The sequence below is a fragment of the Cuculus canorus genome, chromosome 2 (genome assembly GCF_017976375.1).
Source record: "Cuculus canorus isolate bCucCan1 chromosome 2, bCucCan1.pri, whole genome shotgun sequence".
In the NCBI taxonomy this organism is placed as follows: Eukaryota; Metazoa; Chordata; class Aves; order Cuculiformes; family Cuculidae; genus Cuculus; species Cuculus canorus.
This window is the reverse complement of record NC_071402.1, coordinates 80,776,117-80,801,317: the sequence shown is the minus strand read 5'-3', so window position 1 is coordinate 80,801,317 and position 25,201 is coordinate 80,776,117. Positions and strand designations below refer to the sequence as shown.

The 25,201-nt window shown below is 35.8% G+C and overlaps 1 protein-coding gene across 14 annotated transcripts in view; it reads left to right on the top strand.

The window, feature by feature from the left end:
* CDH18 (cadherin 18) overlaps positions 1 to 25,201 on the top strand; it is a 557,226-nt gene that overhangs the window by 356,035 nt on the left and 175,990 nt on the right. For all 14 annotated transcript variants that reach the window (XM_054059856.1, XM_054059852.1, XM_054059848.1 and 11 more), the window contains 2 exons: positions 1,371 to 1,450; positions 22,047 to 22,519. In XM_054059856.1, the coding sequence (XP_053915831.1) occupies positions 22,292 to 22,519 (228 nt within the window). In that variant the 5' untranslated portion in view covers positions 1,371 to 1,450; positions 22,047 to 22,291. The remainder of the gene's footprint in view (positions 1 to 1,370; positions 1,451 to 22,046; positions 22,520 to 25,201) is intronic.

The following is a 25,201-nucleotide window of genomic DNA, read 5'->3' as shown; positions in this document are numbered from 1 at the left end:
TGAAGTTGGTAGCAGTTCATCTATGTTTCTCATCTATGTTTCTCTCCTCTGTGTACTTACACTAGTAGAGTGGGCTTGTTCAAGCCTTATTTTATCTTAGTGCTACTTTCAGGTAATATTTTCCCCCATGACATTTGACATGCCTCATTTTTCTGTCTCTAAGATGGAGATGGTGGTTGTCTTCATTCAGAGAACATTTATTTTCAAAAATACATTTTTAATGCATTTTCACCTATACAGTACAGAGGCTGTCTCCTAGCAGAGTGAGTAGGCGTGCATAGCACAAGAGGGCTCTTCATGTAGTCTCTCAGCATTACCACCCACTGCTATCAATAAATAGAAATTTTATAACTGGCAGTGGTCATTGAAAAGCTGTGCCTAGTGTTGACAAGTGGTATGAAAATGCCGGTGACTTTCCTTTGCAAAAGCCAACTATTCTTATTCCACATTTTAGTCGTGATGAGTTTTACATATGTTGTGAGACACAACCGTTTAATATGGTGACATCTCTAACATGCATTATGCCTGAAATGACTGTTTAAACTTTAATTTTCTAAGATGCTATCTGGTGTCTAGTAAATGAGGTTTACTGCAAATTATAGATTCTTCGTCATGCCAGGTTTCTAGGAATAATTTGGTTTCATTCTATTTGTGCTAAAACTGCAATTACTAATAACAGTTGAATGACCAGTGTCAGTGCCACATTGCTTGCTGATACTGATATCTTTGGAAAATGTTAAGTAATCAGCAAGTATTTTATACTTAAGAAAATTTGTTTCTTACAACTGTCTTTTTTTTCAGTTGCATTTTCTCTGCTGGAAATTTGCAGCTTTTGTGTTAAAAAAGAAGAAAAAAATCTTCCAAGAAGTTTAATTCTCGTTTGAGGGGGGCAATGTATTTGGACTTGCAAATTAGAAAAAAGAAAAAAAAGTAATATACTAAAGTGATGATAGTCACAAACCATGGGTAATTCTTCTTTAATACAGTAGACCAATGGAGAAGGCATTAGTAAAAATTAATTCACTGTTCAAATATTCACGGTTCATGGTATGGTAAAACCAAATTTGAGCTAATGTGAAGGCAATGGATTTGCTTTTTTAATATTTATTTATATTTTTTAATAATAATGCTTCTCCTTTTTTTTTAGTTCCTTGTTTTCTAAAGACGTTATCTGTATGCCTTGCCACAGTATTCTTGTGAATGGATTTCAGAGATCCTTATTAGCTGTTGTGAGAAAAGGTTTAAATGCAAATATCACTGTTTCACTACTTTTTACTTCCTCTGAAGATTTTTTTTAGTGAAATGCCCTCTTACTCAGTTCCTTGAATTCTGATATATGTTGGGTTTTTTTTTTTGTTTCTGTTTTTCAGCATCTAAAGAGGCAGTAGGTTTGATTTAGCAAGTCATTTGCAAAACGAGGAGTGGAGAAGTGCCCTTTAACTACTGAACAGTAAGTGCTTGTTTTACCTGCTATTTTAGCTGCAGAAGTAAGTAGGATACGCAGATGGATTGGTATGAAACTTTTATAATACTGGGAAGCATATAAAAATGTGCATGCATGGAAGTCTAACTATTCTGAAACTGAAATACTTCTAAAACAGGCCAAGAGATCCATCTGCTTGAATGTAATTATGGATCAGGTCATGAGCAGTTTTGAGGTACACAGAGTGAATTATTGAAAGCCGAAACTGAGAAGTACGTTAAGTGACAGTCTGTTAAATTGATTTGGATACTAAGTAGTTTTAAATATTCACTATAGAAAGTCTCTAAAATTAGAGGGCACAGTTTAGATGTATGCACACAACTCTGCCCTTGGAAACTAGGAACTAATTGAATAAAGACATGCCTGTCAGCTGTATTTGCATGCTACTAAAAATGCCACTCTGTTTTATACTATACATGACTGTCAGCTTTATTTGTAGCAAGCTTGTCTGTTAATTCAAATACTTTTTTGAATCATGTCAGATTAATTTTTTTTTTTTAAGTGCAGGTGTTGACTGCTTTTTATTTCTCCCCAGGAGAAAATATCTCTGCAGCAGAAAGCAGTATGCAATAACAAATCTTACAGGGTAGATTTGGATGTGAGAAGATAAACTGGAACACTGTATGAAATTTGGAGTTAGACATTTTTAGACATTTTTTGCAAGTGTATTAAACTCTTAAGCTGTTGTTTGAGGACAGTCACACAAGAAAAATACTTAAACTCTGTGCCTGATATACAATTTCTTTAACACCTTCATTACTTCAGTAAGTTAGCTTAAACATGAAATTTTTGCTTTTCTTGGAATTGAAAATATGAAAGTAGCTGAGTCAGAAGTTTGTAATACTAGGTTGTAGTTTTATTAGCTTAGGAATTATGAACATGGCTTTGATATACTTTAGTGTCTTTTGTCTATGCACAAGAGCAGGGAAGGAGAATGCCATAAGATCTCCCTTATTCCGCGACACGCTGCTCTCTGCAGTTTTTTGAATACACAGAATCTGGATCCTTTTAGAGCAACAAACAGATGGCTTAGGAAGCAAAAGAATAATATAATGTTTTAGTGGAGAAGCATGGAGTATTTTCTTTTCAGATGTAACCGGGTTGCAGGTTCAACCCAGTCAAACCATGCTTATTGCTACCAGATGCATGGCTCCAAGCTGTGATCCACTCTCCTTTGTGGCATCAGGTCTGATGCTCATTCATTCCCTTGGGAAGCCAGTTGCAGTACAATAACCTCAGAAAGACTGACTCAGCTGAAAAGCTGAAGGCTTTTCTGTCCATTAAGTGGGCCAGATTGAAGTGAGATGGTGGGGAATGAGAAAGAAACCAGAGGAAGTGGGCTGCATATTTTGATAGCTCCGGAGTGCAGGAGGAAATAATCTACATTACCAAGCCACAAACTTCCTCTGTTCATGAAAATTAGATTCCTTATCTCTGTCTCTGAAGAACTACGTACCTTCTCCTTCCAGTTTCTTAGGCTTTGGGTGGAAACTAACTTCAACTGCTGAATAATGAATATTGGTTTTTTAGAAGGAAGGAAGGAAGGAAGGAAGGAAGGAAGGAAGGAAGGAAGGAAGGAAGGAAGGAAGGAAGGAAGGAAGGAAGGAAGGAAGGAATTGAGAAAGTGAGAGAATTGATTAAGTACACAAACTATGAGGATGTATACCGATCATGGAAGATTAAGGGTTTGGTTTAAAACATGTTTAGGAATGACTGTAATAATATAGGACATCTCCTGTGTCTGGTAGATGCATGGCTTTAGGAGGTGTCTGAAAACAAGTTGCCAGGGAGATACAGTTGCACCACCATATTGGAAATCAATGCCAAGGCTGTGTGGTAGATAGCAATCTTGCTGCTTGAATTATAAGAGCAGCAGAAGTAGAAATAAAAGCTTTCAATTAAATATTTGAAAGAATGATGAAGATTGTAAGACTTCTAAACTCTTTGTCTGAATTTTGGGAGCAATAACATAGCTGATGGCCTTATTATCTGAAATAGAGATTATGGTCTTAGATTAGTGATACAAATCCTGCCTAATCCAGCAGTATCAGAAGAGTTGCTGCTTAATGATTTTTCTACATGCTTGGCACTGATTATTCTCTTTTTAATGACTTTAATGGAAGAAATAGGAGAAAGTACCTGTTTTGTGGGTCTGTAGGATGTTTCTCCTGTGTTTCCAGAAAGACTCTTTTCCATGACAGAAACACAACACATTGGAGTGAGCTTCCGTCAGAGATAAAGAAATATTACTTTGACATTAGCTACGTGGGGCGCTGTCTATGTGTATGAGAATATTCATAGTTTCTGAGAGCGTTACATCAGTGCTGAACACTTGTTCTGATGGTCTGTAATTGTGCAGAGTGGGAGTATATTTACACTACCAGTATATAGCTGTCACTGTGTTTTGTTTAAGAAATACTGATGAATGAAGATGACCTCCTGTTATTGTGCGTTGATGTTATTCTTGTGGTTGTTGTTATTCTGACATGTAAATTTTTGATACATTGGATTTTATGTTTGACTATCAAAATAGATAAAAGCATGATTGCCTTATAAATTGTTTGCTATCAGTCATTCATTTTGGTACATATTAAATGACTGATGCCTTGTGGGCTGTGTCTTAATACTAATGTGTGTAGTCAGCTCCTGTGGAGTCCCATTTCCTCACTCCCTGGTGGAAGTGCAGCAAAAAATTAAGAAAAAATTGTGATGTCTGGTGTGTTCCTTTCATAATGCTATTACTAAAGCAGTAATGGTAGATGAGTTGGAGTTCCATCTGTCTATGACTTACTTATTCTAAATTATTAGAGTTGATCTTGGTTATGAAGAAATGATTTTTATTTTTGCTGTTAATGTATATCCAGTAAAAAAGTGGATTTTAGAAATGCGGAAATAGAGAGATTTCCCCTGTATTTAGAATGCTTGTGTATAGAATAACAATGCAAGTAAGTAGTCACATAAAAAATATTATTTTCACAGAATCACAGAATCACAAGGTTGGAAAGGACCCATTGGATCATCGAGTCCAACCATTCCTAACACTCCCTAAACCATGTCCCTAAGCACTTCATCCACCCGTTCCTTAAACACCTCCAGGGAAGGCGACTTGACCACCTCCCTGGGCAGCCTGTTCCAGTACCCAATGACTCTTACTGTGAAGAATTTTTTTCTGATATCCAACCTGAACCTCCCCTGACGGAGCTTCAGGCCATTCCCTCTAGTCCTGTCCCCTGTCACTTGGGAGAAGAGGCCAGCTCCCTCCTCTCCACAACCTCCTTTCAGGTAGTTGTAGAGAGTAATAAGGTCTCCCCTCAGCCTCCTCTTCTCAAGGCTAAACAACCCCAGCTCTCTCAGCCGCTCCTCATAAGACTTGTTCTCCAGCCCCCTCACCAGCTTTGTTGCTCTTCTCTGGACACGCTCCAAAGCCTCAACATCCTTCTTGTGGTGAGGGGCCCAGAACTGAACACAGTACTCGAGATGCGGTCTCACCAGTGCTGAGTACAGAGGGAGAATAACCTCCCTGGACCTGCTGGTCATCCCATTTCTGATACAAGCCAAGATGCCATTGGCCTTCTTGGCCACCTGGGCACACTGCTGGCTCATGTTCAGTCGGCTGTCAACCAGCACCCCCAGGTCCTTCTCTTCTGTGCAGCTCTCCAGCCATTCTTCCCCCAGTCTGTAGCGCTGCATAGGGTTGTTGTGCCCCAAGTGCAGGACCCGGCATTTGGCCTTGTTAAACCTCATCCCATTGGTCTCGGCCCAGCAGTCCAGCCTGTTCAGATCCCTTTGCAGAGCCTCCCTACCCTCCAGCAGGTCGACACTTCCTCCCAGCTTAGTGTCATCTGCAAACTTGCTAAGGGTGCACTCGATGCCTTCATCCAGGTCATTGATAAAGACATTGAACAGAGCTGGACCCAGTACTGAGCCCTGAGGAACTCCACTTGTGACTGGCCTCCAGCTGGAGTTAACTCCATTGACCACCACTCTCTGGGCCCGGCCATCCAACCAGTTTTCAACCCAGGAGAGTGTGCGCCTGTCCAGGCCAGAGGCTGACAGTTTCTGAAGCAGAATGCTGTGAGAAACTGTGTCAAAGGCTTTACTGAAGTCCAAGAAGACTACATCCACAGCCTTTCCCCCATCCAGTAGTTGAGTGATTTTGTCATAGAAGGTGATCAGGTTAGTTTGGCAAGATCTGCCTTTTGTAAACCGATGTTGACTGGGCCTGATCACCCGGTTCTCTTGCGTGTGCTTCATGATAGCACTCAAGATTACCTAATTTTGATTAGTTACTGTACACATAACAAAAAGAATGAAGGATGAATGATGAAGGTTAGGGAAACTCACAAGATTTTTCTGTTATTTTTGGTAAAATTTACTTTTTGGCAGAAGTGAATTAGTATTCTTTTGTGTGCATGAGACCTAAAGGGCAAGACAAAAATGAATAGGATGTATGCTAGAAGAAAGTATGGCTAGACAGTGTTATGGACTAACTATTATCGAGATGGATCAGTGGTTTGCATCTTTTTTTATCTACTAGATAAAGTAAATTAATTGCTTCTTTTGGTATGATACAAAGATTGCATATTTGAATCATTTACTGTCTAAGGTATCTTAAGTTGACATATTTGTCCTTTAATAATCAAATTTTACATAGGAAAACTATGTAGCAAATGCCCTTGTTCGTGCATTAAAACTTGTATCTTCATAGCAGGACAGATTTCTCAGGCATTTGTTCAAATACATGCTGAAATAAATAGGGCTGAACTCTGTCACTTAATACTGTATTCATCTGCTTTTGAACTCTTTTACAAAGGTAGGGCCTACTGACTGGCAGTGTTTCCAGTATACTGCAGATGCACTTAAATGAGATCTAAGAAAATTAGCTTACACCTGGATCAGTGTACATATAGTGTCTGAGCACAGTGAAAACAGCTATTTGCATTTTTACCCAGTTGCCTGGTAATGTTGTGCAGCCCAGGCTGAGTCTTTTGCTGTCAGAGCTGGAGAGATGCTGTTTACAAAATGTAACTGTTCTGCTATGTATTCACCATTTATAGACAGAAGAATTGGCAATGTAAGCATCGAGGAAGCAACTATGTATGAGGTATTTGGGGTTCCTCTTTACATTTTTCCTCTTTTTTTTTTAAACTGCTTTTATTGTATACACCTTGTTCAATTTCTTGTTTTTAAAGTAAATATAAATTCAGGTTTATAATATAAATTATAAATTCAGTAAATTTATAAAAAAGAACCAGGTGACACAATTTTATTAAATCTTGGATTCCAACCTAACACTTCTTTATTATTTCCTCTCTATTAATTATTAACTGAGGGAGAAGAATATCTATTTTAATTAAATGCTGTAGAAAGTGTTAGTAAATTGTCACAAAAGCTAAAGTAATCCTACAAAAAGGAGAACTTACTATTTTCAAAATTTCATGCCTTATATTAGAAGGCTTTCTAGAGGAGAAAAAGATTATTTAATTGTCTGGAAAAGTGGAAAAGATGAGTGTAATTTTTTACTTTCTGTCATTTAGGGAAAATACTATAAAATATTACTACTTTATTAAGACACCTGTGCTGTTTCAGAACTGTGTTAACTCTATAAGAATCTTTTATTTTTCATTTACTCTGGATTGAGTACTGAATGTGACATTCTCTACTGTTAACTTACATCTGTGTATAGATATGCATCCTTTTATATATCTGTTTACCTCTTCATGCATATGAATTCTGCATTAATACAGTAATCTCCTAAAAGACCACTATATTCATGCAATTTCAGCAACATCAGAACCTCACAATTCAGAGTTTCAGAAAGACAACTGACATTCAAGCTTCAAAATTACGGCAGGCTGTATGACGATGTGTAGGAAGTGACTTCATAATCATGAAAAAACTCCAATTTTACTCTGTTATTTAAGAGAGAAGTGCCCTCAAAGAAACAAACTAACAAAACCTTTCACTATGATTTGTCAGTCTCAGGTGGGTTTTGAGGTGGAGCATCATTGCTATACTAATTCTTATTCCATTGGCCGTTACCTGGGGTTTAAGGATGTTCATGACAGACCTGCGGGAGTAGCACCTTAGACTCCTATTTGCTAAGTTACCTTTGCCTCCTTTGCAAACAAATTCCCAAGAAATGGGCCTGAAGCTTCCTTAATGCTACTATATAAGCAACAGATCAGGATCTGAAACTTTTATTCGCTTTTTAAGCTTTTCTAGTCATTGTGGTTACTTTCTTTTCTTGATACAGCTGTTCTGTTGTGAAGCTTGTGGCAGTTCATTTTGATAACTGTGTACTTCTTTTAATTATTAAGATGAGGGCTCGTTAGCAGCCTCAAGAGCAGCCCAGTCCCTTTCTAGTAATAGTAGATCTGTGCTAGAATATGTGGAAATTTATATATTCTTATCAATTAAATACCAATTTACTGTCAGCAAAAGTAGCAGATAAGCAGTAAGAAAACATAAGACACTGAAATGTGACAGAACAACCATCAGTGACAAGCTTGAATCTCACTTTGACTGGTTGGTTAAAGATTATATGGTAGATATACAATTCTTAGTTACTATTTCTCTTGATTGTTTTCAACAGTCCTCATAAGAAAGATCTGGGAGGTGTTACACTTTTAAGTTTCTGTTTAGTTGTTCCATTAGTCACTAAATTATGCTTTCTCTACTAACTCCACCGAATGAGTGCTTTAAGATATAACTGATTGCAACCTGTTCAGACAGCTCACGTATTGTATTACCTCAGTCTACCACTTTTTGCAACTTGTTTGAATAGAGTACTCTGGGAACGATGTAGTCAGCACTGTCAAATATGGCTCGAAAGTAGATTGAGATACAATTTTTTGCTCAGAAACTGATCATTCCTGTGAAATGCTTTCTCTCTTGAAGTAAGGGTGTAATTTTTCTGGCTATTCAGTTCTGACTGTGATGCTCTTTTAATGATGCTGGATGAGTGTAAATCCTTCATCCTGCTCACTTACAGAAACAAAGCTAAAGTCTAGAAAACACTAGTTTGAGTGCTTTAGATTCAAGGAATCAGTTGGTTTTTGGATTTTTTTCAATTTCTGTTAAGCATTCTGTGAATGATATCTTGAAGACCTTCAAACCACACTAGAAAGCTTAGTATCATGCAACATACCTCTTATTTATGAACAATATGAAGATGATCTTACAATGTTTCACTCTCCATTAAACTTATTAATGTGTTAATGGAAGACAAATGCATTTTGAAAATGACTGCTGGATTCTTAAATTTTCCTGATGTGTTTAAGTACATAATGTTTTCTGTCTTCAGAAGCTGTTCTTCCACTTCCTCCATTAAAACACCAGTGACCCAGTCTTTGAGAAGTTCAGTTTTAAGCTTAGTTTTAAGCAGACAATCCCCATAATGTGAATGAGCTTTTCATTAATAGGCCTAAAGTTAAGTAAGTGGGTATTTTTGTTTGCACAATCAGAACTTAAGGCATGATCCACTGATTAACCTTGATACTCCTTCCCCTTCTGTTTCAGAGGATTTGCTGGTGTTTTGGCTTCAACATTAAATCTCAGTTTATCTACATGTTTATCTGCTCCTTAGAAGTTTTGACAAGAAAGGAAGCTAAAATTTTCACAAGAATGCAATGAAATTGTATATACAAAGTCTATGGCAATTCAGTGGGGGTAGTGTATTTAACACTTGTTAATATTTAAACATTAATGCAAACTAGTACACAAAAATTGTCGCTTGTGTAAAACCTGAATTTATCTTAAGATGATTACTAAGGGTTTGGTGTTGTGTTTAACTTAATTAAAAACCATATACATTCACATTTGAAGGAAGAACATTGAAGTTATTTATATCTAGACAAAAATAATGGAGTAATAGCATAAAAGTTATAAAATACTGCTTTGGTTGAAATGAAGATTGGAGTCTCTCAGAAAAGAAGCTTGGGAAGAACAATCTGAAATAAAAATGTGGAAATATGTCTTCCTGTTCTGAAAATATTAATGAGAATGAAGATGACTTCATGTTTTAGTATTAGTGCACAATTCATTTTTTAAAAATTACTTTTTTATGCTTATATTCATGAATTAAATTAATGAAATCCTATATGTTCAAAAATAGCAATACATGCATCAAGACCAAAAGAATTGGATCTTTTCTTTTGTTTTGTTGTCCTTTTGTCACAAACTACTGGTTTGCATTCCTAAGAAAGAAAGTGGATATAGTACGTGTAGCTATTGGGGGGAGGGGAAAAGGTATCAGTAGTCTCAGCCACAAAAGAACATGTTATAATCTTCCTTACAACAGTATTGACTTCCACTGGTAGTTGATCATAGTTATTTAACAAGGTACTCTGTTATTTTTATTTATATATTTGCCTGTTTTTCAAATACAATGATACATACACAAACTTTCTCAGAACAACATTCCACTCATTCTATATACCCATTCCCTTCCTTCAAAGAAAGGTGAAAAAAATGCATGTAAATACACAATGAAGATAAGCATGCATATCAGAGTATTTTTACTTTCTGTTAGAAAAAAATGAAGGATTAAGTTGTGGTGGATGCCCCATCCCTGATGGTGTTCAAGGCAAGTTGGATGAGACTTTGAGCAACCTGGTCTAGTGGAAAGTGTCCCTGCCCACGGCAGGGAGGTATCCCTGCCTCATGGCCCCTGCCTTTGCCCATGGCAGGGATGTTAGATCTAGATGATCTTTAAGTTCTCTTTCAAGCCAAACCATTCCATGGTTCAATGATTCTATGATTCAGTTGAATTTTGTTAAACATGCCTATAAAGAGCTTTTAATAATCGGGTTGTTTTTTCATAACTGAGAACAATGATAATAGGAATGTGAACAAAAATGAACTAATCAGGGTACTTTTAGTTAGAAATTTTAACAAACCATACAAATGGTAGCTTGTAGAGATTTCATACATACACATACACATACACATACACATACACATACACATACACATACACATACATAGTGACTTTGTGTGTGTGTGTTTACACAATCTTCATGATCAGAGTATTTTTTATATGAAAATACATTTCTTTGATCTTCCTGTGACTATAGGTTTTGATGTTTATTTAGAAAAAATAGAATTTTAGAATTAGGTAAATATTAGTGGGGAGCACTAAATTAGTTGCCTTTTCTTTAAAGTCACTATTTTCCTGTTAATTTCCATGGCTTTGTAGAATATTTTACTTACAGATTATATGATTCTGGATTACGATTAAGTATTAATTTCTGAAAAATATAAGATGGATTTACTATAAATGAGTAAAGAACGAGTGATCACAGGCAGGAGTACTTCAAAGTATCTCAGCAGACATTAAAATGTTCTGCTGTTGTAATAGCAGAAAGGTTAATTTTGATAATATACATTAATTGGAAGTCTGTGATGCATTTCTAGTCTAGCCATATTTAACTGTTTAAATACACTCTCCTATGAAGCTGGCGAGGGGGCTGGAGAACGATGTTGTCTTATAAGGAGCAGCTGAGAGAGCTGAGGTTGTTTAGCCTGGAGAAGAGGAGGCTGAGGGGAGACCTTATTGCTCTCTACAACTACCTGAAAGGAGGTTGTGGGGAGGACGGAGTTGGCCTCTTCTTCCAAGTGACAGAGGAGAGGACAAGGGGGAATGGCCTCAAGCTCTGCCAGCGGAGGCTCAGGCTGGATATCAGAAAAAAATTCTTCATGGAAAGAGTCATTGGGCACTGGAACAGGCTGCCCAGGGAAGTGGTGGAGTCGCCTTCCCTGGAGGTATTTAAGGAACGGGTGGACGAAGTGCTTAGAGACAGAGTTTAAGGGAGTGTTAGGAATGGTTGGACTCGATGATCCAGTGGGTCCTTTCCAACCTGGTGATTCTATGATTCTATGAAATGTAAAATACTGCTGTAATTTCTCTGTCTCTTCAAAATTCAGTCCAAGCTCTTTTTCATTTAACATTTTCTTGGGATACTGTGGAAATTTTCAGTATCTGTATTGAATGCATGGTTGGAAGATGCAGGAATAGTTTCTTACATAGCAGAAATCATTGCATTTTCATGTTGATGTCCCATGGTAGAAAACCTAGTTATCTGGATTTGAGGAATCCTGCAACATAAGAAAGATTATTTTTTTTTTTAAAAAAAAGCTTTCACAAAAAATCCATTCTGCTAGTCTAGCTAGTTCATGGGGCAAAAAGTACAAATAAATGCCTGATGTTTGTGTTCATTTCTACTACTAACAAAGCTGTAATATTTTTCAAAGTAAAAGAATATTTAAAGTCTGTCATGTAGAATTGCATTTACTCTGTTCAGACAGCCTTCTGTAAGACATTTGGTGTTTTTCTAATTATTAGAGACTTCTTTCTTGCCACAATAATGAAAGTAGCTGTCTCAAATATTTCTGTATTTGTAACAGTAATTATCCATAGGCCTTTCCAACACCAACGTGCAATAATTTTCTCTTCTATTTGTTTGATATTTACAGGCAGACACTTCCTGTTTACATACCCACAAACATATGCACATTTATCTGTTTCCTTCATTCATCCATCTGGGCAGAGCTGCCTTTGCAAGTTATGTGGCTGTTTTGTATATCAGTCCTGACTTGTGAATTCTTTGCAAAAGGAGTTGCTAAGTTATATTGTTTGCATTTAATGGATAACATATTTTGCTATAGATACTACGAGGAATCTGTGACATTCCATTTAAATAATTATGAATAACTCAGTCTAAAACAGAACGAAATACATTTATTGATGGAAAGGATAAATTGAGAAACCTGATGATTTAATACTATCTGAGTTGGAAGAGTGAGAAAAGAAGATAGGAAGTTAATATTTAAAAAAAAAAAAATGCTATGCTCAGTTTGTACATTTCAAGAGAGTAGAGAAAGCTAAACATAATGAAAAGATGACTGCAGCTAAGGACTTATTTCATTGGGAATATGTGGAAGAAAAACAGTTTTAGGGAAATGGTAAGATATCAACATGCTACATACTAGCAGCCATGCTGTATGGTTGACAGTGATTATAGTGTGTTTGACAGAAGTAATGTCACAGGAGAAATCAAAGACTTCAGGAGCTCTCAGTTAAAGTGTGGTGTGAAAAGGCATGTTTTTAAATACAGACTTCAAATTTAGACTCACCATATATGGATGTCTCTTTTTCTCTTATGATATTTATTTCTATAGTTGCATAAGAGAAATTCTGAAACTGCCAGTGACTATTGAACAGAGCTCTTACTAATCTTTGTGTCATTTAAAATTATTCCTCTTCTTCAGTATTGTATTCCTAGATGATAGTTTTACATCTGAAGATATTTTCTTTTATTGGAGTTTTTGTGACTTCCATGATTACTTTTTTATTTAACTGAAGGATAATGATCTAAGGAATGACTTTGTCCCAGGACTTGATTCAGTTCATACATCTGTGAAACAATGAGTAGGGATTAATTGAACAGGTACCACTTAATTATAGGCATCATAAAATATATTTGTAATAAAAAAAAAATCTAAGCTCAAAGAAACTGTAACAGAATCTATGGTCGTCTAAAATGAAGGGAAAGCCCCTAGTGTGTGCTATAGGAGACCTGAGAGGGAAAAGCTGCTAGGTGATACCCTCCAGAAGTTCCTCCATCATTCCAAGGAGATGAACTGCTAGGCCTCCCTCAGCAGCTTCAGGGAAGATATGCCCTGTCTCTCTGACTGCAGAAGAAAGTCAGACACTATGGTTGTTTCCCTGCTGCAAGTGGCAGTGCGCAGGCACAGACCTGCTCTACAAAGATTCTCAAATAACATTGATCTCATGATTTACTACCTTTTGTATTCCCTGTCATTTCCTTTTTCAGCTTCTTCAATTTTACCATCTTCTTGTCCCCTCTCAAATAAGTTGATCATAATTACCTTTCTCTAATTTGTCTTAGTTTTTCTACAAGGGCACTCAAGTTCATTATTTCTAGTAGAGTTTCCTAGGAAGCCTCAACTTTAAAAAATATTAATGAGATAGTTACCTAGGCAGTACCTTGCAAGACTTGACACTCCAAAAGAGTCCTCATATTCTTCTGGAATGGACTCTGAAGTTCAGCCCCTTCTCACATAAGTTTCTGTGAAATTCAGTCATTCCTCGTGGCTCTATTAACTTCCTATATTGTTATCTTTGCGTCCAGCAAGTTTTGTCATATCTGCTGGTTTCTACCATTCTGTTGAGTTAGTTTAAGCCCAGGCAGGTACATGCATCTTTTTTCCCCTCAACTTTTTCTGCAGTCTAACAGTCACATCCAGTCTAGACGCTGACCCTGCTTTGAGCAGGGTGTTGGACTAGGTGATGCTGAAAGAGTTTTCCATCCTGTTTTATATATGACATTACACACACGGTGTCACGGTGTTGTAATATAGGGAGATAAAATCTTTATGACTTTCACTGAAGCCAGGAGCAATTTGCTTTTGTTTCACATAATGCTCAGCGATTCAAACAAAAAATAGAATTCAGGTTACTGTTTCTTATTTGCAAAGACCAAGAAAAAAAGATCTTCACATTTTTTATTAGCTTGTCTGCCAAAAGTTGGGCACTCGTTGACCTCTTAATGCTCATTTCTTGAAATCTGAAGTCATAAAAGTCATTCTGAACACTGAAATATTTTTTTCATAATTCCTCTTTTTGTGCCTCTTTTTTTTTCATATTTTTACTTTGGATTTTTGCTCCCAGAAAGTTTATAACTTAAGACCATATTAATATAGATTAAAAATATTGAAGGTACACAACATGTTCTCTTCCTGAGGAAAGCAGTTGATGCTGACTGCCACTGAACTTTAAGTAAAAGCTTATCTTTTATGAACTTGGAATTTTGCAATTCACCTAATGGGAATTGGAATTATCATTTGAATCTAGTGTACAGAAAATGACCTAAATCTATCACAGTTGTGGTGGACAGTGATAAATAAAAATTCAGCGTGATTACTACCTGAGTAAAAAAGTCTGTATGTTGTATCCATTACATGAAAATCTTATTAGGAATTTTCAGTCAAGAAATTATTTAACTGCAGTGTTTCAATTTGTGAAAGCAAAACTTTATAGAGGGGATGTTTAAATGAGAAAAAGATTCATAGGTCTTTACCTGTGTCATTTAAATGTTTTAAAATTAAAAAGGACTTTGCTTTGAAAATTAGCTGATTTAAAATGTTAAAAAATTCTATTTAAACCAAGTATTTTGTTTTTATTGAGTAGAAATAGCTTCTACACTTTGTTTCAGTTATATTTCCCTTCATTATTTCAGTAATGCTGCTGCATTAAAACAGAACAAAAGACACGTTTTTTTCCCCGTCCTGTGATATGAAGTACATAAAAAAATAAGTAAATTATCTCAGAAACAATGGTGAAAATTTATGCCTTGATTCAAAAGGAATGGTAAAATTGTCCAGTAAAAATGTATTTTAGCTATTTTCTATATTGAAATGTATTACATATTAGGCATACTTTCTCACTGGTTTTGAAACATTGGAAAAGGACTTTTTTCAAGTTTCAAGCATAGACAGTAAGTTTTGTTTGAAAGGATTGGTCATGTAATATTTTCCCTTAAAACACTGATATTTAAGTTTACGTAAACAATAACTTATCTCCTTTCTAACCTAGCAAAACATATATATACACTATATATAATAAATTACCAAAATTTCTATAACAATAATATAATAAATAAGGCACATAATATAGAGTGTTTTAAGTACAGTGCTGAACTGGTAGCAAACTATGGGAGGTAGATATCTCTTTCTTAAGCATCTAATATATACATTGGACTTCCTTTCTTTATTTTTATCAGTCATTTGGGATGCTACCATACCACTCAAAGGAACTTTTGCTATTCATTTTTGAGAAATAATTTGTTAAGACAAACAGTACCTGTGCATTGCACACAAGTGGGCTGTTGCGCATTCTTCCTATTTAAACTGGATAATTGCTCATCAGAGTTTCATGTATTTGCTTTATTCCCTGATTGCGTGACCTGATCTTTATAAATGGGAGGAATTACTCAAGAAATCACTGAAATCTTTATTCTACTAGCAAGTTCATTGGGAAGAGAAACAGCATAGAGGAAAAGCCTCTGCTACTTTGAGAACATAAAAAGACCTTTGTCCTGTCTTGCATCTCTGCATTATCCTTGACTAGCTACATGGGCTCCAGGTATAAATATAGATGGATTGGTCTCTAGTTGAGGCTTAGACTGATGTGATCCAGATTCATGAGTCATCTCTCTGTTTCACGGTTGTTCCTTTCACAGCAGGTAATGGCTAGCATAACTGTGTGTGCAATTATAGAAATGGTGGCTGGATTTTATCCAACTAATTATGGTGTTTCTGTGTTACAGTTCTGACAGTTACTCCCTCTGCCAATCATATGTATACAGTTGCAAAAAATATTTCTTCAGTTATCGATTGTGGCAGAGCACTTCTGTTGTCCTGAAGTTGCTATGTTCCTGCTTATCTGCAAATAATAGTTTTGCATGCCAACTGAGGTCAGGCATTTAATCCCTTAATCTTTTCTTAATGTTGTATTTTCATTAACTGTTCATAGTAGTGTTAATTGCCTGTCTGTATGCAGTGCTTTTTGGAAACTAAGTACTTTTTCTGTTTTGTTTGCAAACTTTACTGCTTTCCCGTTGTTCAAGGAAGATCATATGTTTCTTTACTCATTTGCACTCCTTTTGCTCACAGGGTAACAAATACTTTGCTTTGAAATGTTTAATAGTTTCCTCTACTCATTCATGATAAAAGAATGTCTCCTAATAACCTTCTTCAACATATTTTCTAAAATCAAAGAGTTTTTTAAAACATCTTTATAGTTAACCACTCACTAGACCCATTTATTCCTGATGGCAGCATAGCAGATAAGCACTCATCTTGTACATCGTCTAATCAAAGAATCAATTAGATACACTATAAAAAATCCTGTTATGACAATAAGACTTAAGTTCCATAGTAGTACTAGTGTATTTCCAGCATAATAGTCCAGGTGAGGATCTTATGTGACCTGCCTGTTTGTATCCTGGTGAATAAAACCTCTTTTATGATGGGAATATCAAGAGTTGGAAGGGTTTTGCAATGCGACGTTGGCGGTTTGTATGCTCATGGATTTTTTTTAATATAAAGGACTAGACAACTGTCATTTTTTAAAACTCGATTTTTGTTGTCGATTAAAGCCAAACTATTCCTCCTTGAAAATAATTTTGTTAAAAATAGTTAAAGAGTTTGTCTTTATTTTCTTATCATGTTGGACATCAGTATGCCTAGAATGCTTTCTTTGGTCCACATAGTATCAATCTCCTTTGCCATATAATGGATTAATTGCCTTGGTTGATGCTGTCCATTAAGAAATCCGTTAATGCTTGTGTTTAGTGATAAACTACAGACAGGACCAGAAGAGAGTATCTTGAACACTGGTCCACATCGGTTTTTATGAATTGCTTTGTCTTCTATTAAGGCTGCTATTTTAAGACCTCAGTACAAAACAGTTTTGACAGTCTTGTTTTGTTTGTGGTTTGTTTGTTTTTTTTTTTTCAAAAAATGGAATGATAAAGCAGGCACCAGCCCAGTAACTATTCATGAGGGGTTTTTTGCCACAAGCAACATAAAAACCTTTGAATGTTTTGCGTGCCTGTTATTTTCCTTAGGCTTTCCCAGCATTTCACGCTCTGTTCATCCTCATGTTGCTGTTAGGTAAGGTTCCAGTGGGGTTTTGTTCTCTGGGGAAGCCCACCTACATTTAGTACATGGCTAATCTACTTTAACCTAGGTGTTATCAGGAAGTAGTTCTGTACAGGGCTGCTTGCTAGCTCAGCATTTCTGTTCTTTTTTAATTGCAGGTGCTGCTAGGCTTTTCTTACAACTTTATTCATAACAAAATCTGAATTCCGGTTCACATGCCTCCTTCTATAAGGCATGTGAGGCTTTTTCTATAAATAATCTCAAAAGCTTTTATTAATACTATGTCTATTCTGTTCTGCGACTGCAGCTAGTTTAAATAATGCAACCGATTCCAACCAGGAAGGTAACTTTTTAAGACCTGTTAAGCTAATAGGGAGTATGGATTCTGAACTGCTTTAATAGTCGAGATAAAAGTAAAGGAAAAATTAAAATTAACTTTTACTTAGAACTTAAATCAAACCAATGCTGTCTATTTGTTAGGGCTGCAGCCAGCATTTTAAAATGAAAGATTTGAAGTTCTTTATTCCGTTTTCACAACACAGTCAGAACTAAAAAGGGAAACTAGAACTATCTGTCTGTTTATGCTGGATGAAAGGTCTCTGGCCTCATCTTCTTCCTTTTCTAGTTTCATGTAATACCCTTACTTGTGCTGTCAAGTTTTCTTTCTGTAATGTAGTATAATACATTTCTTGCCGGAGGACCAGCTAGTTTTCTTTCTTAAATGAAAGATTTGTGCCTAGAGTTCTGTTTTCTCTGTTTTAGAGTGCCTAAAAATGTATTATTTCTCTTTCCTTAATAATATCCCAGGATACAGATGCTGGGCTGTGTTTCTTCCTGAGTTTTTGATATAACTGTTCCCTTCTTTGAAAACTGGGAGGTAAAGGGGGAGATGAAGCAAAATTGGGGACCATTTATTCTCCTTTTCTTGATTTTTATTTGGGCAGCGAGAATGGTGTACCCATCTAAGTAATTAATTTTACATAAAGGATTTCTCTGATTGTAAATTGAACTTAAGAATATCACAGCTTTTCATTGCTTAACAACCTGTAATTGTTAAACTTATGTAGTGTCCTTATACTGTTATAGCCCTTTATTCTGTATATTTTTCTTTTCTGAATTGTTTGTCATCAATTGACTTTATCTGTGAGTTAAGTGTGAAAATGTGGAAGTCAGAAGAAGTTGGTGGCTCATTTTTTCATGTAAATTCCCATAGCTTAGCTCTACAACCCTTGGAGATAGAATAGAGATCAACTATAGATGAACTATTTCCCTTCACCTACCTAGAAATTTAACTATTTATCTGCCAGTTGCAGAGGTCCACAGCAGTACTGTATATTCTCTTTGTAATCTATCAAATTCTTCTTTAGAAGGATTAAATATCAAATAACATCCATTTTTACTTTCTGATATAAGCCCATTATTTTGTCTTTGGTGTCCAGGTTGATACATCATTATTTCTGCAATGCTGAAGGATAAAACATTGGCAGTAGACTAAGCACAGTCAACACAGGAAGAAAGAAATATTTTCCTGCCTGATTATTTGTGGCTAAACAATGGTGTTGATTTGAAGCTGATCAGATTTTGATAATGGAAGATTTTTTTCTGACAGGGAGGAAGTCTAGAGGCCAGAGTGCAGAGACTGAAGTCAGAAAGTATAAGAGATATACAACTTACTACAGGTTCCATAGCTAATTGTCCCTCTATAACCATGGGACTTAAAAATGTCCCAGAGGGATGTGACAAAAGATGTGCAGAGCTGTGCTGAATGTACATCTGCAAAACAGAATCATTCAGATGAACACAAATATGTGGTCAGTTTGATTACAGGGGATGGGAGCAAATACTGAGATTCAGAGCAAATCTCCACTACTAAGGGTGCATCTCCTCACAATGTGAAAGTATACAGATTTTACATCACTGTGCTCATACAAGTTTCTTGGGAATTCATTATAGTGTCTTGATGCCACACTAAGCAGTAACAATTCTACTGTAATGATTTCCTGCAGTGCTGGTGGAACTTTCCCACCTCATGTTATTTAATTATTTATTTTAATTTTAACTTGCTGTGACAGTCTCTTGAGATACACAACTCATTTTCATGAGGGTTCCCCGGAGACAGGAATAGCACAAGTCTGCTCTGCAGTTACATACATCATTATAACAAAAACCATAAAGCAGGACACTTAATCTGAGACTGCACACAAGTGCACTGAGTAGTCAGCATCTGAGTATGTTAGCTTAAGGCAACAATTTAAGTGATTTCAGGAAATTTAGACCTTTTTTTAGTCACTCGTAGTTCAATTCATCTATTCTTTGCTTTACTGTCTCCTGCGTTAACCATTCAAAGTCTTCCTATCTACTTCCTCCTGTGGACAAACTTTGCTGTCTTCATGGCAGAGTCAAGGGCTTTTTAGGGGGAAGTGGGGCAGGTTTTTAAGGATTTTTTATGCTAAGCATTTAGTAGGAGGGTGCTAAGTAAGAATGAGACCTAATTAGACTTTGGTTTTAAAAGATGTTCGCCAGTGCGAAAACACTTCAAAAAGTATTTACTGAAAACCCTTCCTCTTTTAATTGTTGAATTTGTTGTAGTTGAAACAATTCTCAATGCTTCACACAAAATTTGGGAAATCCTGAGGCCTGAACTTCTCAGTATGTTTATAACAGGAAGTAGATGATATTGTAATCTTTCTCATCATTATTATTATTTTAGAAAATATTGGTTCAGAATGAATAATTTTAAAACTTTGACTGCGGGTGTTTAAATTCAGTTAATCTCTGAATTTAGTTAAAAAGGAGTAGTTTTGGCAAAATGTAAATTTAATCCTTCTAGTCAATGCTGTGTCTAAGAAGAAGAGATATTTTTGAGATTAAGACCTTCATAATTTTCTTTTTTCTCTTATTTATTTTAAATCACATATAAGACAGACTGCACAATAACACAGTTTACAGGCTTCACCTTGGGTTTTTTTGCTTTTTTTTTCTAGTTATGACTTCTCAGAGAGCGGAGAAACAAAGTTCTGTATAGTAGATTTTGGTTTATTGGTATCTTCTGCAATCATTTATATTTACCTTTTTATAAGGCAAGAATTTTCCACCACAATCATCCCCGCCATTTTTCTAAAGGAAAGTTCAGTAGTAATGATTTCAAATATGCCATTGCACTGCTTAGAGTTTTATGAACTGCTCCCAGGCATTTCCCAAGATGGAAACAAAGGGAAGAAAAATAATACTTGAATGGATAAAACTGCAGCCTTATAATTTTGTGAGGGACTGCTTAGTTTTAATGTCTATCTGAAGTCTAACAATGACTAATCTATTTAAATAGCTCATCTGTAAATACAGAAATCTTTTGAAGGAAATTTCATCCCTCAAGGCAAAAACTGATTTCTAGCAAGAGACAGGAAAGAATACAGAAAGGCAAGGAAAACAAGAAAGAAAAATATATTGTTAGAAACAAATGTGAGACACGGAATTTCCGGATTCTCACCCTGGTATAACTTATGCTTCATACAACATTTAGCTATGAAAACTTCCCATTAAATCACATTTTACTTAAAGAAGGAAAAAATATATCATGTAGTAGGAATCTGTTCTGAGATGGTGTGTCCTAGACTGAGTAATTGTAATGGAAAACATGTTCATTCGGTATATTTCTAATATACAACAGTCTTGAAGTATTCTTCCATTACTCTGATGAGAAATCATACTTAAGTGAATACAGAAGAAAATACGGTTTGGCTTCTAATGTTATTATGGGTTTGAAAGAAGCATAAGGGAAAAAAATCTGCAACCAAACAGCAGTTGGTGAGTTTCCTTCCATGGCAGTATTTTCCTATCAGTTTTCTAATTTCTTGTTTAATATTTTTTTAGAGATCTTGAATTTACTTTAATGGGTTCCCGTGAAACTTAGAAACAAAACTAGTTTCATTGTGCTTCAGCTTACATAATTTGTAATGGCTTTATGATACTTAAGGCAACATAATATTGAAAGATAATTCTAATTTTTGTTGTTTTATTTGTATGTTTTGAGACTCCAAAATGACTAATCTTTGATATCTTCAGATAACTGAACAAATATTTACCTTAGGATAGCTGTCTTTCTGAAGTTAAAGAGTTATTTTATTCCTTTCAAGGTATTTTACTTTAAGCACTACATCAACTTCATGCACATGTTCACATTTTATTATTGTAGTATAAAGGGTTACATTTTTTGTATTGTTAGTAGAAAGTCAGATGCTTTCATAAAAATAATAATGACCATCTAAACAATAGTAGCTGAACTTTCTGTCAGTATGAAATAATTTTGTGATATTCCAGTATGATATTGGATGGAATTTATGTAAAGCACAGGGTGTAAATGTGCACATTTTGACTCAAAGTTTCTGTCTGTATGCTCTACTACTGATTCAGAATCCTAAAAGCCCGGTTTTGGAGGCTTTCTTTCAAAACCCATCATAGCCTTTTTTTTTTTTTCCCCCACCATGTTGGATTTCTGTGTGGTGTACAGAAGACCAAGGACAGATTTGAAATTCATTACCAATCACTGCCTATTTGTTGACATCGTAGCAATGATTTTATTTTACTGCTAGATCAAGTCAGTGATTTGCAGGTAAAGGCTAAGGGAACTGTCCCAAATAATCTATTTTTCAATAATGTGAATGTTCTCATAGCTTGGAAGGACCATGCTAATTCTTAAGGTATTTTAATAAAAACAATCTGAAAACACTCTTACAGGAAGAATTGCACAGAAATTTTAGTTAAAATTAGAGTCTTTGAGAGACTGGTTAGTACAATTGTGAGTGTAATCTAAGGTCAGAAACCTGAAAATTGCTGGCTATAGTGATGAGTAAGTGGCTTTCTTTTCTTTCTCTATTAGATAGAAAATGGTCGGCTGTGGAACTCTATTGTGAAGACCTCAGAAGATATATCATTTTTTCCAGTCAGCTTTTCATAATGTAAATATAATTTGAGCTTTCCCAAATGGGCTGCTAAACCATGAACAAGCAGAAAAACCCATTTTGGACTGTATTTCTGAACCAGGCTTCACCTTCTGTCTCGGGAACTTATTAAAGGATTACAGCTGAAAAAGACAAGAGAAAGAAACAGGAAGCTTATCCTACAATGAGAATTACAAGTACATCTTGTATCTGCCCAGTCCTAGTTTGTCTCTGTTTTGTGCAGAGATGTTATGGAGCTGCTCATCATGGCTCCATCAAGGTGACTAGAAATCAAACCAAACACATAGAAGGCGAAACAGAAGTGCATCATCGTCCCAAGCGTGGATGGGTGTGGAATCAGTTCTTTGTTTTAGAAGAACATATGGGACCAGATCCTCAGTATGTAGGAAAGGTAAGGTCATTGTCTTCTTTTTCATTTTGGTTTGGTTTTGTTTTTTGAATCCCCTGAAGGGTGGCGTTGATAGAAGAAAATCAGTTACCTCTTCGAGTGCTACACACATGCACAGTGAACTTCCCAGTTTTCTATACATACCTTCTGTGTTTATTATAAAAGGGAAAAAAAGATAATTAAAAGTAAATAGGATGAAGACATTAAAATGTAATAAACCAGTGTTTCTTCTCAGTTCAGCTGCACATGATGTGAGTGCAGCTGAACTTCTTACATCAGATTCCAGAACAGAAAATGATGGGGCTTAAATATGTCACCACTAAAGACTTTTCCAGACTATTTCAGAACAAGATTCAGTTCCACTTCAGGGAATATTATAAATACAATCTAGGGTCCATAGGGTATTCACTCCACTCTGAGGAAAAGGACTCCTCTAAAGGGAAATCCTCTGTGATGCTGTTCATAAAAAGAGGCGGGAGGTGTGTTGCTTGTTACAGTTCCTCAGAAGCTTGTGAGAACAAGCCCTGCATCTATGTGTTAACATATACAGTGAGCTCCAGGCATAAAGTTCATGCTGATGCAGTTGTAAGTGGGTCAACTGAAACCTTTTATGGATAATGTTGTTTGTCTAGCTTGGGTTTAAACTTTGTGTTAAAATAACACAAAACTGTATAAGAGATCTGACAAAAAAAAAAAAAAAAAAAAAAAGAGAGACTATGCCTGTAACTCTCTTTATTGAACAAATTAGGAAAATCAACTACAATCACCTTCAAAATAGTTGTCTTCAGAGCTGACACACACCTGTATACAATGCTGCCAACATTCAAGACAATTCCATGGACCGTTTTCTAAAAGACTGTAGAGGATCTCTGTCATTTTTGCTTTCGCATCTACTGACAAAAGCCAGATTCCTTTGAGGACCAAATTGATCTTTGGAAAGAGGTAGAAATCACAAGGAGCCACGTCTGGTGAATAAAGTGGGTGCTAAAGCACAGTGATATTATGAGCAAAAATCTGCTTCACAAAGCGTTGTGGGCTGGTGCACATTGACATTTTCTGACCAACTAAGAAAACGAGTGTGTTTGAACACACATCCACTCATACTGAGTGAAATAATTGAGTTGAGCCTTGTGACAAGTTAACACGTGTTCTATAACCATCTCTTTGACTCTCCCCTCTGACTTTTGGTTCCTGAGCTATAGAATTAGTCTTGGAATTTTTTTGTGACGGACCTTGTATATGGCTTTATTACAGGATGTATAACAGGTGGGGCTTTTCTGCCTCTGAATACTGTCTTTCAGCATTATGATAGATTTTTTTATTACATAATCTAGATGAGTATTTCCTTAATGTGGAGGGTGGAGAAAGACTTTAAATATTAAGGCTGAATAAAGATGTTTAATAGGCATGAGGGTGTAGAAAAAAGAATTATTTCATTTTGTGGATTTGTTCATTGTTGTGGATTCCCCCTCTCTGGAATTGATCAAGCCCAGGTTGAATGGGGCCTTAGACAGGCTGATCTAGTGGGAAGTGTCCCTGCCCATGGCAGGGCAGTTGGAACTAGATAATTTTTAAGGTCCCTTCCAACCCAAATCATTCTGTGATTCTGATTCTACAATTCTGTGATTGTAGTTTGTCTTCAAACTAAGAATCTTGATAATTGTATCTTAGAGTATGAAAAATATTCGAGGAAACTAGTATTTTCTGAAATCACAGACAAGTAGCAAAATTGCAAGTGGAGTGTCTGTATTTAGTATTTCTGCATACTAAAAATTTTGGAGATTTGTGCTAGAAATGTAAACTGAGGAAAGAGCTTTCTAAATGGATAGTGGGTTGCATTGAAAGAGAAGCTATTAAAACAGGTAAGAGAATGAGGAGATATGCTTCCAGCCCCCTCATAGACTGATTAACATTTTCATTAATGATTTTGGAATAGAAGAAACATATTACAAACATATTGCTAATGCAAAGCCATGTAAGAGAATCAAAATATTGTCTGAAAAGAGCTATATAGCATGAAAAAGCTGTTGGATATTGAGTTACAGAGTAAACCTCAGGACCACAATGTGATAAGGCTCTTATTAAATGGTATTATGAATTTCTGTTGTACACTACCTGTTTGTCAGATGTAAATGACAGGAAGATCTGGTCACCAGATAAATTATGGCCTCCACTGTCATACCTGAAAGGAGCTAAATATGATATTAAGCTGCAAAAACTAAGCAAATCAAAACAGAGATAAAGTGGTATTGAAGCTGCTGTGAAGAATAATGGTAGCCTCTTTACTGTTCTGATTACATTCATTCAAGTAAAATAAATTTATTTACAAGCCTATAGAGAGAACATAAAATATTATGGTTGGAAAATAAAATATATGAGATGTTGATGGAGAGTAAAATATGTTTGTTTAATTACTCCCACAAATAATAATGGAAAGCACGTATTCTATAAATACATTTCTGAAGAAATCACAAGGGAAAGGGAAGAGATATTTAAATTGATTCAGCTTTTACTTGAATAAAATGAGGTTTTGGTGGCCATGAGTTAATTTAGAATGGAAATAAGAAGATAAGTGAGATTCTGAGAGAGTCCGCTCTTTTAGAGCAGAAGAGAGGAAATAAAAATCTGAAAAGGTTTCAAACTAAGTGTGCTTGTCTTTCTGAAAGCATTTTTAGATATGATTGC